The 13,794-nt window shown below is 42.3% G+C and overlaps 2 protein-coding genes across 7 annotated transcripts in view; one reads left to right on the top strand and one right to left on the bottom strand.

The window, feature by feature from the left end:
- The window catches only part of HADHB (hydroxyacyl-CoA dehydrogenase trifunctional multienzyme complex subunit beta), a 41,980-nt gene that overhangs the window by 21,205 nt on the left and 6,981 nt on the right, over nucleotides 1–13,794 (top strand). For 4 of the 5 annotated variants that reach the window (XM_060645005.3, XM_060644990.3, XM_060644982.3 and 1 more), the window contains 5 exons: nucleotides 301–345; nucleotides 6,959–7,058; nucleotides 10,658–10,745; nucleotides 12,119–12,306; nucleotides 12,613–12,793. In XM_060645005.3, coding sequence (XP_060500988.1) covers nucleotides 301–345; nucleotides 6,959–7,058; nucleotides 10,658–10,745; nucleotides 12,119–12,306; nucleotides 12,613–12,793 — 602 coding nt within the window. The remainder of the gene's footprint in view (nucleotides 1–300; nucleotides 346–6,958; nucleotides 7,059–10,657; nucleotides 10,746–12,118; nucleotides 12,307–12,612; nucleotides 12,794–13,794) is intronic. The other variant, XM_060644995.3, reaches the window with a different exon arrangement.
- Nucleotides 1,463–3,035, bottom strand: LOC144615966 (heterogeneous nuclear ribonucleoprotein A3-like). 2 transcript variants are annotated; one of them, XM_078444877.2, is made up of 2 exons: nucleotides 2,973–3,035; nucleotides 1,463–2,906 (listed from the first exon to the last, which is right to left on the bottom strand). In XM_078444877.2, the coding sequence occupies exons 1-2, from the start codon at nucleotides 2,976–2,978 to the stop codon at nucleotides 1,845–1,847; spliced, it is 1,068 nt and encodes a 355-aa protein (XP_078301003.1). In that variant the 5' UTR covers nucleotides 2,979–3,035; the 3' UTR covers nucleotides 1,463–1,844. The 2 variants fall into 2 exon arrangements, with proteins under 2 accessions (XP_078301003.1, XP_078301002.1); XM_078444876.2 differs by having other exon boundaries at nucleotides 1,463–3,029.

Raw genomic sequence — 13,794 nt, forward strand, 5'->3', positions numbered from 1 at the left:
ACTGAGAAGGTGGAGTTTAGTTTTAAAGAGCGTGTAACATATGTCCTGACGAACAATAAGATACCGGGCCACATCTTGGTTAGATTCTTAGCCAGCTCAATAGGAGTTCAGGCCCGCCAGATTGCGAAGGATGACAAATAGTAGTCACGATATTGCTTCATTTGGAATGCTGGACTGCCTTAGATCATGAAGTTCATTTGCAGGAGCATATTAGATGGTATCTCTAGGTGTTTCAAATAGAATGAAAACACTGTTAATGTTCTAGGCTTTTAGTTTAAATTGTTTCTTTTCTTTCCTCAGATATAAGGAACTGATGCCACATGATTTGGCTAGAGCAGCACTTTTGTAAGTAAATGCAGTTTTATTTTAGTTGTTACTCTAGTTTTTACACGTGAAACATGTTTAATAGGATTTCCATATCTAGGATATATTACCTTTTATGTGGTGAGAAACACACACCTACTAGCTTTTTCAAGATTTACTGACGCTCCATTTTGGCCATGTGTGCAAAACAAATTCAAGCAGCTGGTAGGTGTCAGCAGTGTTTATTTTGCGGGCTTGACAAACAGTTTCTTAGTGTGACAGTATTCCTTCACGAGCACTGTAGCTAGCTAGCTAGTTATAACCGATCAATGCAAATACAATGTATGTATTTGGTGATTATTTTATTTTATTTATTTATTTTGAGAGAGAGAGAGACAGAATGTAAGCGGGGGAGAGGCAGAGAGAGGGAGACACAGAATCAGAAGCACGCTCCAGGCTCTGAGCTGTCAGCGCAGAGCCCGACATGGGGCTCGAACTTACAAACCGGGAGATCATGACCTGAGCCGACTAAGTCAGACACTTAACCGACTGAACCACCCAGGCGCCCCTGATGATTGTTTTAGATGGGAGCTAATATTTATCTACAAAGAAGCCTAGAATGAGACTTGAAGATCCATGTGTAAGCCAAGTAAGAATGTAAAATTAGGTATGGTTACAGGAGATTGAGCCAGGTGAGTAATTTGGTGAAAGTCCTACAATGTGTGGCTGTTTCTGCAGTGGGAGTAGCATGTGAAGCATCACCTCATTCATTTTTCATCAGTGCCTTGTTTCTGTGTCTTCAGAAACCAGCCACAGGTCTCTTCTAGTTTGAAAAAACACTCAGGTGACATTTCTGCCCATCTGATTCTTTTTCTTCTCTTCCTGCCAGACTTTAAAAATGAATGAAAGCAGCAGTTACTTCTCTTTTCTTACCATTCATTTCCTTTAATCTCATAATAATTATTTCCATTCCTACTGTTCTTCAGGAACCATACTTTCGGGAGCTTCTCTCTGTAATGGCTTTTGTGGTCACTAAATGCACAGGCCTTTCCCCAGGCCTTTTCCCAGGCCTTGGTCTCTTTGTATTCTCTAGCATTGACCTGTCAGCTGTACTTGACCCCGTCTTCCTTTGACTTTTTTTTTTTTTTTTTTTGAAAAGTTAAAAATTCCTTAATTTTTTATTCCTGGTACCACTACCACAATTTACAGGGCAATATACCTGATGTAATGAAAAGAAAAAGAAAAAGACAAAGCTACAACAGATAAAAGACCTCAGGAATGTACATCTAATTGACACTACATTGCATTAATCAATAGCTGCACTTTTTGCAAACTGTGGCTATGACAGTCCTGAACAAGAAGGGTTTCCTGTTTAAGCTGCAGTAACTTTTCTGACTATGGATCATCGTTCCTTCTGTGGCAGATTTTTACAGGTCCTCTAATGCATTTGGGACGACTGTCTCAAAGTAACCTGCAGCTTTCCTGACAACTCCTCGCTCTCTCTCCTGCTAAGAACTGTAGCCCTTTTCTTCTGAAAATTTTTAGAACCTTCTGCTACCATATCCACCACTTCCACCACCAGATCCATAACCACCACCATAGGGACTGCCCGAGCTTCTTCCACCAAAACTGCCCCCCTTCATGGGTCCATAATTTGATTGCTGTTGTCCACTATAATTTCCAAAATCATTATAGTTCCCACCACCACCATAGTTACCTCCAAAATTTCCTCCTTCATTGTAACCATCATATCCTCCACCACCGCCACCATATCCACCAACTTGGTTTCCATATCCTGGTCCACCTCCACCATAGCCTCCTCTGCTACTATAACCAGGACCACCACCGTAGTTGCCACCATCACCTCCAAATCCATTATATCCACCATCACCTCCTCCATAACTACCTCTGCTGCCACCACCTCCACCACCATAGCCTCCTCTTCCACCAAAGTTTCCCCCGCGGCCAAAGTTACCACCACCTCCAAAGTTTCCTCCACGACCCATAAAGTTGCCAGATCCACCTCCACGACCTCTTTGCGATCCAGCAGACTGCATTTCTTGTTTAGAAAGGGCCTTTTTCACTTCACAATTATGCCCATTAATAGTGTGGTATTTCTGAACAACAATTTTATCAACTGTATCATGATCATCAAAAGTTACAAAAGCAAATCCTCTCTTTTTTCCACTCTGCCTGTCCTCCATAACTTCTATGGTTTCAATCTTGCCATACTTTTCAAAGTAGTCTCTCAAATTATATTCTTCTGTATCTTCTTTAATACCACCGACAAAAATTTTCTTCACAGTTAGATGGGCACCAGGCTTTACAGAATCCTCTCTAGAAACAGCTCTCTTTGGTTCCACTACACGCCCATCAACCTTGTGTGGTCGAGCACACATTGCTGCATCCACCTCCTCCACACAAGAGTAAGTCACAAAACCAAAACCCCTGGAACGTTTTGTTTGGGGGTCTCTCATCACCACACAATCTGTAAGTGTGCCCCATTTTTCAAAATGTTCTCTTAAACTATCATCTGTAGTTTCAAAGCTCAAACCACCAATAAACAGTTTTCTCAACTGCTCTGGTTCCTTTGGATCATGGCCCTCCTCCCCCCGGCGGCGGCGGCGACGGCCGGAGTCGGGCTGGGGGCGACCAGGCGGCGGTTTTACCTCCATTTTGAGACCGGACTCGCCTCTTCCAACTCGAGTTCAATATGGGACCGAGAGGAAGAGCTCCTTTGACTTATTCATATTATGCCTTTAAGATTTTCCTTCCATCTTCTGAATGATTTTTCCCTACTTTAAAAAACTGGATCTTTTTAACTTTCTTACAAGTATTTCGCAAGTTTTAGTTCTTACGGCATTGCATTTCTATGTATGCATGCTTTTCCTTAAAAAAAATCTCATCTACTTAATCTTTATTTTGCTATGTGGAGGGTCCCAAATCTCTAAACTTGACCCCTTAGACACTTCCAAGTGCAGTGTATCAAAAATAAAACTTACCAGGGTGCCTGGACTCAGTTGGTAGAGCACGTGACTCTTGATCTCAGGGTTGTGAGTTTGAACCCCACATTGGGTATGGAGCCTACTCAAAAAAAATAAACAAAAATTGAAAAATAAAAATTATCTTTTCCCTAAAACTAGCTTATTTTTTCATTAAAAAAATGTTTTTAATGTTTATCTTTGAGACAATGCGAGTGGGATGGGGGTGGCGGGGGGGCGTGGGCGCTCAGGCAGAGACAGAGGGAGGCACAGAATCTGAAGCAGGCCCTAGGCTCCCAGCTGTCAGCATAGAGCCTGACATGGAGTCAAGCTCAGCGAACCGTGAGATCATGACCTGAGCTGAAGTCGGATGGATGGTTAAGCAACTGAGCCACCTGGTTACCCCTTGTTTTCCTATTTCTTTTTTTTTTTTTTTTTTTTTTTTTTTCAATTTTTTTTTTAATGTTTTATTTTTGAGACAGAGAGAGACAGAGCATGAACAGGGGAGGGGCAGAGAGAGGGAGACACAGAATCTGAAACAGGCTCCAGGCTCTGAGCTGTCAGCACAGAGCCTGACGTGGGGCTCGAACCCACAGACCGTGAGATCATGACCTGAGCCGAAGCTGGCCACTTAACCGACTGAGCCACCCAGGCACCCCGTCCTATTTCTGATTATGATCCCAGACTGGTGCTTTGCAAGTTTTTCCACAACTTCTTATTTTAAAAACTGTCAAGTGTACAATAAAATTGAAAGAATAATATAGTGAGCACCTAAATACCTCCCACCTAGATTTAATAATTGTTAACCATTTGGCCATGTCTATATAGTTTAATAAAGCATTTGACAGTGAGTTGCAGACATCTTGAAACTTCAGCCCTAAATACTTCAAGTGTTTATCTCCTGAGCATAAGGACCTCCAGGATGTTGTTACTACAGCTAAAACAGTAACAGTGATTCCATAACTAGTAATGTTCAGTTCATAGTCAATTCCCCCATAATTGTTCCAAGAATGTCTTTTCTTTCATTAGTTTTTTTTTCCCCCCAAACCAGGACGCAGTCGAGGTTCATATTACAAATGGATAGGTCTCTTTTAGTCTCTTCAGTTTAGAACATTTTCTTTCTCCCCCAACATTCCCGTGCCCCAAAGGACAGGGACTTTTGAAAACTCTAGGCCACCTGTTTGATGGAATGTCCCATATTCTTAATGTTTCTTCATGGTGATATTTAACTTCCCTTATGAATTTCCTGTAAACTGGAGATGCGTTCTAGAGGCTTGATTAGTTTCAGGTTAAACAGTATTTGGGAAGAATGCTTTATGGGTTTACGCACGTGGTATTCTGTCATGTCAGGAGGCACATGATATGTGATGCTAAATCTAACCACTCAGTCATGGTCAGACTGCCAGGTCTTTTGATTATAAAGGTACATTTTTTTCCTTTGCAATTAGTAAGTAATCTGTAAAGTGGTATCATAGCACCGTGTGACTCGCCCATTCCCCAACGGTCTTTCACCAGACGGTTTTTAGCATTCATTGACAGTTTTGCCTGAATCAGTTTTATTACATCAGAGGTTACAAATTTATGATTTTTCTAATTTTGTTATTCCTCCTACATTTATCGGCTGGTATTTTTCTGTAAAGAACAGCTTTTCTTTGTTTTAAGACTTACGAATTTTTACTTACTGTGTTTTTTTTTGAAGATTTTATTTTTGGACTGCCTGGGTGACTCAGTCAGTTGGGCATCTGACTCTTGATTTTGGCTCAGGTCACGGTCTCACAGTTCATGAGTTTGAGCCCTGCGACGGGCTCTGCACTGACGGTGTGGAGCCTGCTTGGGATTCTCTGTCTCCCTCTCTCTTTGCCCCACCCTTCCTCTCTCTCTCAAAAATAAAATATATAACCATTTAAAAAGATTTTTTTATTTTTAAGTAAGCTCTATACCCAACATGGGGCTCAAACTTACAATCCCAAAATCAAGAGTCGAATGCTCCACTGACTGAGCCAGCCAGGTGCCCCATTTTACTTATTGTGTCATAGCTAAGGTTAGTCAATATTCTTTTTGAAGCTCACGCATTTTATCTGTGGGAGCTCCTGTCAAGTTGTTTCTTTTTTTTTTTTTTTTAAGTTAGCTCTCCACCCAATGTGGGGCTTAAACTCACGACTCTGAGATCAAGAGTTGCATGCTCTACTAATTGAGCCAACCAGGCACCCCCAAGTTCTTATGTCCCTTTGTTTTTTAGCGTAATGTTATTTTCTGAGGTATAACTTGAATATAATAAAATGCACACATTTAAGTGTATAGTATGATGAACTTTGACAAATGTGTACACCCATGTTCCTGTTTTTGATATCCCGTTAGTCTTTAAGTACTTTCTTCTTTTTGGCACAAAAAAGATCAGTGAGATTTACTTTGTACTTGTCTTGCCTTAGACCTAGCCTCAGTCATTTTTTTTTAAAAAGCTTATTCCTGGGGCACCTGGCTGGCTCAGTTGGTAGAGCATGTGACTCTTGATCTCAGGGTTGTAAGTAAGTTTGAGCCCAGTGTTGGGTGGAGAGATTAATTAAAAATAAAATATTTAGGCACCTGGGAGGCTCGGTCAGTTAAGTGCCCGACTCTTGGTTTAGGCTCAGGTCATGATCTCATGGTTCATGAGATCAAGCCCTGCCTTGGGCTCTAGACTGACACCAGGGAAGCTGCGTGGGATTCTCTCTCTCTCTCTCTCTCTCTCTCTCTCTCTCTCTCTCTTTCTCTCTCTGCTCCTCCCCCACTCTCTCCAATAAGTAAACTTAAAAAACAAAATAAAATCTTTAAAAAAAAAAGTAAATAAGCTGATTCCTTTAGTGGGGAATGGCATTTAGAAACCAAGTCTGAAAAAAAAAGAACCAAGTCTGAGTTCAAGATTGGCTCATTCCTGGGGCGCTTGGGTGGCTCAGTCGGTTGGGCGTCCGACTTTGGCTCAGGTCATGATCTCACAGTTCATGAGTTTGGGCCCCACGTCGGGCTCTGTGCTGACAGCTCAGAGCCTGGAGCCTGCTTCGGATTCTGTGTCTCCCTCTCTCTCTGCCCCTCCCCTGCTTGCACTGTCTCTCTCTCTCAAAAAGAAAATAAACATTTAAAAAAAACCCAAAAGATTGACTCCTTCCTTTCCTACTGGAATGTGACTGCTTCTAGTCTCTATCAGTGGGTAAAACTAGACAAATGTATAGCTTCAATTATGGGTTTATATTGGTACTCCAAATTTAAATTTAATATACCTGGGATTTTATTTCATCTCTTTGATTTTATACTTGTCTCTCTTTTCTCTTTTGACTGAAACTTTGGTTCCTATTAACATTACTATATTTATGTATCTGCTTTATCTTTTTCTAAATTATTTAATGTTTTATTTTTGAGAGAATGCGTGCGAATGGGGAGGGGCAGAGAGAGAAAGGGGACAGAGAATCTAAAGTGGACTCCACACTGACAGCAGTGAGCCCGATGCGGGGCTTGAACCCATGAACCACGAGATCATGACCTGAGCCAAAGTCAGGCGCTCAACCAACTGAGCCACGCAGGCACCCCTCAAAATGATTTTTGATTCTTCCTATTTAGCTTGTGATTTTAAAAGCATTACAGTGTTTTATGTGATGACCTGCTGCACTGTCTCGGTTTTTATTGCTTTGGACTTCTCTCAGGGGTTTGCTGCATCGGACCAATGTCCCGAAGGATGTTGTTGATTATATCATCTTTGGCACAGTTATACAGGAAGTGAAGACTAGCAATGTGGCTAGAGAGGTGAGTAAAACGAACTTCATGTTGTTCCAAGAGATTGATAGGAGAATCGATTGAATTTCAGTGAACAGAATTATTCTTCAAAAGTTATTAAAAAGTTTTAAGTAAGGTTATATTTGACTTAAAATGTGATTTTGCAATTTGAATAATGAATGTGAATGTTTGAGAGAATTATAGTATAACCAAATGACTTGTACTAGTGTATATTCATACTGTAAGTCAAATCAATTATTTGAGCTGCTTTAGGATATGTTCATTTTTCTATCCCTTAGGATAATAGAGATCGTAGGGAAGTATGGCTGATGTGACCTTGATAATGTTACGGTGGCTACTAATTAACTCAAAATTTCAACACTATGCAAAGAACTTATTTCACAACATGGTTTTTGTTGGAGGTGGCATTGCTGATTGATTTGTTCCCTTTAACGACATGACACATAGGGTGTGTGTTTAAAACCATCTCATAGGAGTTTACCTTTACCCTAGTTGGCATAGCTCCAGGTAGCGTTCACTGGTGGCAACTGAGATGATAACAGACCTTAAAACTTGTGTGACACGTCACACAGGCATTTCCTGGTGAAGAGTCCAAACACATCTTCTGGGCTTTGTTTCAATTTGAAAGTGATTATTTGGATAAAGTTGGCTCCAAAGCACATTTCAGCGTGTTAAGCATTTTCTTTATTTCTAGCTTTGTGCCTGCCGTATCTCTGTGTTCAGTACAGTTGTGGGGGCAATAATTTCCATCACTATCAGCCAGGAGGGGACATGAGCAGGGCCGGAAGTATTGGTTCTGCCCCACATTTTTACCTGCCAGTAAATGCTAATATTGCTGAACATCTGGTGTTACTTAAGCCCATAGAATCGACTGTAGGATGTTAGGGAGGCAGAAAAAAAATTATGAACAGAAAATGGTTTTTTTCCCGTCCTGATTTTTTTGGTTTTTCCCTGGGCTTTCACGTTTCTGACTGGGTCGAATATGACAATTTTACAACTGCATCAAGCTAGTCATAATACATTTGCAACTTTTATATTCTGCAAAAAGCAAAGTGGCTCTTATAAGAGCCCTTGAAAACTACCAAGCGTTTCAGTTTTTTCAGTATTTCCGTTCTAATACTTAAAGCCATAATGTTTTTCCCTAAATTCTGTCAGAAAATTTTACATCCATGTGCAAATCGCAGCTATGAATTGACGTGTGGTAGTTGCCTCTCCCTGCCCTGTACCAGTACCAGGGGCATTCACTCCAGGGGAAGGTTGCCCTGGGGGAGGATGTTATGAGGATGTCTCTCCGTAGTTGTATTGTAACCTAAAAGCTAATGTACCTTCCGACTAGAGAGCTTTTGAAGGACCTGTTGTCTGTATTCGTCATGTTTATAGGAAATGTTAAAGACTTGTGTTGCTGAGTTCCCATGAACCTGACTTTACTGAAAGGCCTCTGCAGATTTCCCTGCTCTCCTCCTTGACTAAGAGGCGTCTTCCTCCTTTTCCCTTAGTGTGCTGTCTAGAGCCTAAGCCTGCCTTGAGAGCTGTTCAAGCTTTAAATAGAAGCATGTGGACAAGGTTCCCCAGAAACCACTTCTATTTAAAGCTCTTTCAGGGCTGAGAGTCAACTGGGGCCAAGGGTGGGATACGTGCTAGAAAGGACCTTATGAGGATTGGGCCATACGACCTGAGTGCCCTTTACACTTGCCCCACTGGTGTGCTCTCCTCCCCCGGCCCCTGGAGATTTGCTTCTTTCTTCCTTTTTTGAATCGGTCTGCATTGAGAGGCTGACGTGCCGTTGCCAGGGTGTAGTTTTCAGCAGAGTAGGTTGGGCGCTGAGTATCAAGTCTACCTGGAAAGACCAGAATAAGGTTATACTGTATGTACTATGTACTATGACGTACTTCTGTTTCTACAGATGATGATACATGGGTAGTGTAAATATAAAAGCGGGGCGCCTGGGTGGCTCAGTTGGTTAAGCGGCCGGCTCTTGGTTTCAGCTCAGGTCATGATCTCACGGTGTTTGAGTTTGAGCCCCATGTCGGGCTCCACACCGACAGTGTGGAGCCTGCTTGAGATTCTTTCTCTGCCCCTCCCCCACTCTCATGCGTCCTCAGGCACTCCCACTCGTGGGCTCTCTCTCTCTCTCTCAATAAACTTTAAAAAAGTAAAACTTATTTAAGAAACATTCAGCCTCCTTCATCTAGACTTTGGAAACAGGTTTATTTTACCAAATTACAGGAGATCTTGTATTCTGAGCATAGTTAAGTAGTTTCAGAAAAGGGCCACTAAAAAAGAATTCCCCTCATGGGAACCAGAATCTCATAAATAGTGGTGGTGGTGGCTGGTGGGGGGATAGTGAGAGCATTATTTTTAAAACGTAACTTTAATGTTATGAAATATTTTGTTATTGTATCTATGCATTAATTCTTAAGCAAAAATGGAATGATTTTTTTTGGCAGCATTATTTTCCCCAATAAGTATTATAATAAAATAATAGGTGTCTTCATGTTATGTGTAACGTTTACTGTGCCTTAGTGATAGAGATAGAGGCCATTTTGCAAGATTAATGGAGGGCCTCAGTTCTTTTTTTTTTTTAATTTTTTTACATTTATTCAGTTTTGAGAGACAGAGAGAGACAGAGCACAAGCAGGGGAGGGGCAGAGAGAGAGGGAGACACAGAATCCGAAGCAGGCTCCAGGCTCCCAGCTGTCAGCACAGAGCCCGACGCGGGGCTCGAACTCAGTAACCGTGAGATCATGACCTGAGCTGAAGTTGGATGCACAACCGACTGAGCCACCCAGGCGCCCCTGGAGGGCCTCAGTTCTTGTCAAGACCCCTCAAATTGTTCTCTTTTGAAGCAACTATTGTGTCATCATCCTGGACAGGTTTGTCTTTTTCCAGTTGGTTAGCTGGTCTGACCTTCTTTCAAAGATGCTTACTTGGGGCTTAGGCACTTTTGCAAAGTTTCTTTCATCAACTTGAACTCCTCCTTAATGGCAAGTTTTCCAAGTTGCCTTTGCTTTGGGTCTTCAGGGTGCTGTCTGAATTCTGTGGCAGTCACAAAGAGAGACGGATTAGCAGTGGGAGGAATGAGTGGAGAGCAGGCAGGGACCTGAGTGGGAAGGCTGTTAGGGGAGTGGTTGGTTCTTTAGAAATCACTTTCTGCTTTGGTAACTTTTGCTTTGCCACCAAGCCTTTCAAGTGCAGGAACACAGATCGTGAGGATCTTACTCCATGACCTATTTCATCCTTCCACCAGGTGGATTTAAAAGGTTTACTTCAAGGCTATTTGGAAATTTAGATTAAAATCCAGTTATGTATTGATATTCTTGAAGTCCCAGAGCACAGCACTGCTAAGGAATTAGGTGACCTATAGCCTGTTCCCCACGCTGGAAACCGGCTACCAAGAATTTCGTAGAGCGCTTGTCGGTTAATGGCTAGATGAAAAATGAGTGGGCCATTTCCATGATGGGCCTGATTTCATTCTGAATGTTACTCTGTAGAGTATTAACCTCAAACCCTTTCCTGATTCACCACACGGAGAAGTGGTGCTCACATGACATCGTTTCCACATAACGCTTCCTTTAGAAGTGACCGTTTCGTTCCTGTATTTCCTGAAGGCTGCCCTGGGAGCTGGCTTCTCTGACAAGACTCCTGCTCACACTGTCACCATGGCTTGCATCTCTGCCAACCAAGCCATGACCACAGGTATGTTTACTTGAAAGCGGAAGGTACATGTTAATTCTCCTTGGTCGTTTATACAATCATAAAAAAAAGTACTCTCAACAAAAGTATATGATCAGCAGAGATCTCTGAATTTGTGTCGTTTTTCAAAAATAAGGTCATATTTAACATTTTCGATTTTTGAAGTAGTTCTCATCTTTTCTTGCTGTCTATGCCTGAGGGACACAACCATTCATGTAGTTTCTCCATCAGTAACGTGGCTGGCCACAGCAGGGATTATCAGCTGGAGAAGTATGTCTCTAGGAGGGTGCTTCTGAATTTGAGCCATGAATAATTTATAACCTGTTGGGTTTTAAAGTCAGGTGAATCCCAGGGCGGCTGGGTGGCTCAGTCAGTTAAGCATCTGACTTTGGCTCAGGTCATGATCTCACGGTCCATGGGTTCAGGCCTCGCATTGGGCTCTGTGCTGACAGCTCAGAGCCTGCAGCCTGCTTCGGATTCTTTGTCTCCCTCTCTCTCTCCTCTCTCTCTCTCTCTCTCTCTCTCTCTCTCTCTCTCTCTCCTCCCCTCTCCTCTCAAAAATAAATAAACATTAAAAAAAAAAAAAATTAGAAAAAAAATGGTTAAGTTAGGGGAGTCTAATACACCCCCATGAAGGTTGTGGCCCAAGTGATAAATCACTGTGTAAGAAGTACAGACTCTTTCCTCTGCTTTCTCCCCACACCTGTGGGATTTTAATAATTAGTTACAAATTCTCCTGACAAACTCTAGCAAAATAGTGGGACGTTTTGCAGTGGCAGTGCTTGTTGTGAAAAGACCGAAACCTGAAAGATGACTGTGCTCTTTTAGTAACATCAAGGCCAGGTTGCAGCCTGCCTCATGAGTGGCAGAAAATGATGCCACAGGCCGTGATTGGGGGCATTCACCACTCTATGAAGCATGTGACAACTTCCAGATAGAGCAACAAAATACTCGCCAGTGGCCAGAAAGAGGAGCAGGGGCTGCCTTACATCTTCAAAAGCTAGACTTTCTCTAGCTTGTAGTAAAAATTCCTGTTGTAGGGATAAAAATCTTTCTGAAAACTAAAGCTGGGAGTTTGTAAAATATGCAGAATGTTCTGGTTTAGACTGATTTGAGGGTTGGTCCGGTGGATATTTCCAGAAGCTGTTGTCCGTATGGACTGAATGAGACTTGTTTTTCTCTAGTGCATTGAATATAGTTTTAGTCATTCAAAAAAATTATCTTAATCCCTCTGAAAAAGTTAAAAGCATAATTACACATGTTATAGAATGCTGATAACTGTCATACAACAGGAATTTAATCAAGAGGCTTCAATTATCAGTGGTCTGTTAATTTCTGCAAAAGATGTTCATGTTCCTGTAACCTGTGCTCTGTAGGTGTTGGCTTGATCGCCTCTGGGCAGTGCGATGTGGTCGTGGCAGGTGGTGTAGAGTTAATGTCTGATGTCCCTATTCGTCATTCAAGGAAAATGAGGAAGATGTTGCTTGATCTCAATAAGGCCAAGACTCTGGGTCAGCGACTGTCTTTAATCTCTAAATTCAGATTGAATTTCCTGTCACCCGAGGTAAGACTTGGGACCTCTTATGTAAAGACCTGTGTTTCCAAAGCATCCCACTGCAAAGATACATAATTAGTTATACGGTCGGTTATGCTCATTTGTAGATTCTATTAGTTACAGGGAAAGGTTAATTATTTGCTCAAGATGGGGAAAAAAGATGGTGCTTAGAAAATTTGAATTTGTAAGCCCTCCTGAGAGACGCCCTGCTCACAAAAAGCTTCTCCTGTCTTGGTCTTGACTTGCCCAGATAACCCTGGGCATGGTATAACACCTGTTGACAGCGTACCTGATCCCGTACGTTCCCTTCCCCAGCTCCCTGCGGTGGCCGAGTTCTCCACCAGTGAGACCATGGGCCACTCTGCAGACCGACTGGCCGCTGCCTTTGCTGTTTCTCGACTGGACCAGGATGAGTACGCGCTGCGCTCTCACAGCCTGGCCAAGAAGGCCCAGGATGAAGGACTCCTGTCTGATGTTGTGCCCTTCAAAGTACCAGGTAAAATGGTTTCCTCAGCTTTATAAAGGAGGATGCTTCATGCCACCTGTTAGGGAGTTCTGAGAGTTCTGAATCGCTTCTGAAACTCCAAAAGCCCCAAATGACTTCTCAGTAAGTAGTTGGTTCTGTTTCCAGAACACTCACTTTTAAACATGGACTCAAGGTTCGATTTATGTTGTAATATTTTTTTTAACATTATTAAATATTATTTTTTTTTAATGTTTATTTATTTTGACAGAGAGCATGTGCACAAGTGGGGGTGGGGGCGGAGGGGGAGAGAGAGGGGGGAGGGAAGGAGACAATGAATCCCAAGCAGGCTCTGCACTGCCAGTGCAGAAGAGTGCAAGGGGTGGGGCTTGATCTCACAACCGTGAGCATGACCTGAGCCGAAACCAAGAGTCAGACATTTAACCAATTGAGCCACCCAGGTGCCCCACAACATTTTAAAGAGAAGTTTTCATGAGTCTGCTTTTAGGTTTTCCTGCTGTATTTTAGTTTTTATGTAGATGCCCATTTAAAAATTCTTCATTCATGTGATTTCTGAATAGAAGAATAGCCAAATGTGAATAAATACCTTAAGAAAGTAGGGTGTCCTGGGCGCCTGGGTGGCTCAGTCAGTTAAACGTCCAACTTCAGCTCAGGTCGTGATCTCACGGTTCGTGAGTTCGAGCCCCGCATCGGGCTCTGTGCTGACAGCTCAGAGCCTGGAGCCTGCTTCCGATTCTGTGTCTCCCTCTCTCTGCCCCTTTCCCGCTCATGCTCTGTCTCTCTCAAAAATAAATGAACATTTTTAAAAAAAAAAAAAAGAAAGAAAGTAGGGTGTCCTTTTGTTAGATCATTTAGATTATTTCCCAGATGTCTTAAAAATATAGTTCAGGGGTGCCTGACTGGCTCAGTTGGTAGAGCATGCGACTCTTGATCTCAGGGTTGTAGGTTCAAGCCCCATGTTAGGGGTAAAGATTACTTAAAAAAAAAAAAAATCTAAAATAAAGTATTGATTA

The sequence above is a fragment of the Panthera onca genome, chromosome A3 (genome assembly GCF_046562875.1).
Source record: "Panthera onca isolate mPanOnc1 chromosome A3, mPanOnc1 haplotype 2, whole genome shotgun sequence".
Lineage (NCBI taxonomy): Eukaryota > Metazoa > Chordata > Mammalia > Carnivora > Felidae > Panthera > Panthera onca.

Coding starts and splice junctions, on each gene's coding strand:
- LOC144615966 (XM_078444876.2), bottom strand. CDS start 2,978: ATGGAGGTAAAACCGCCGCCTGGTCGCCCCCAGCCCGACTCCGGCCGT.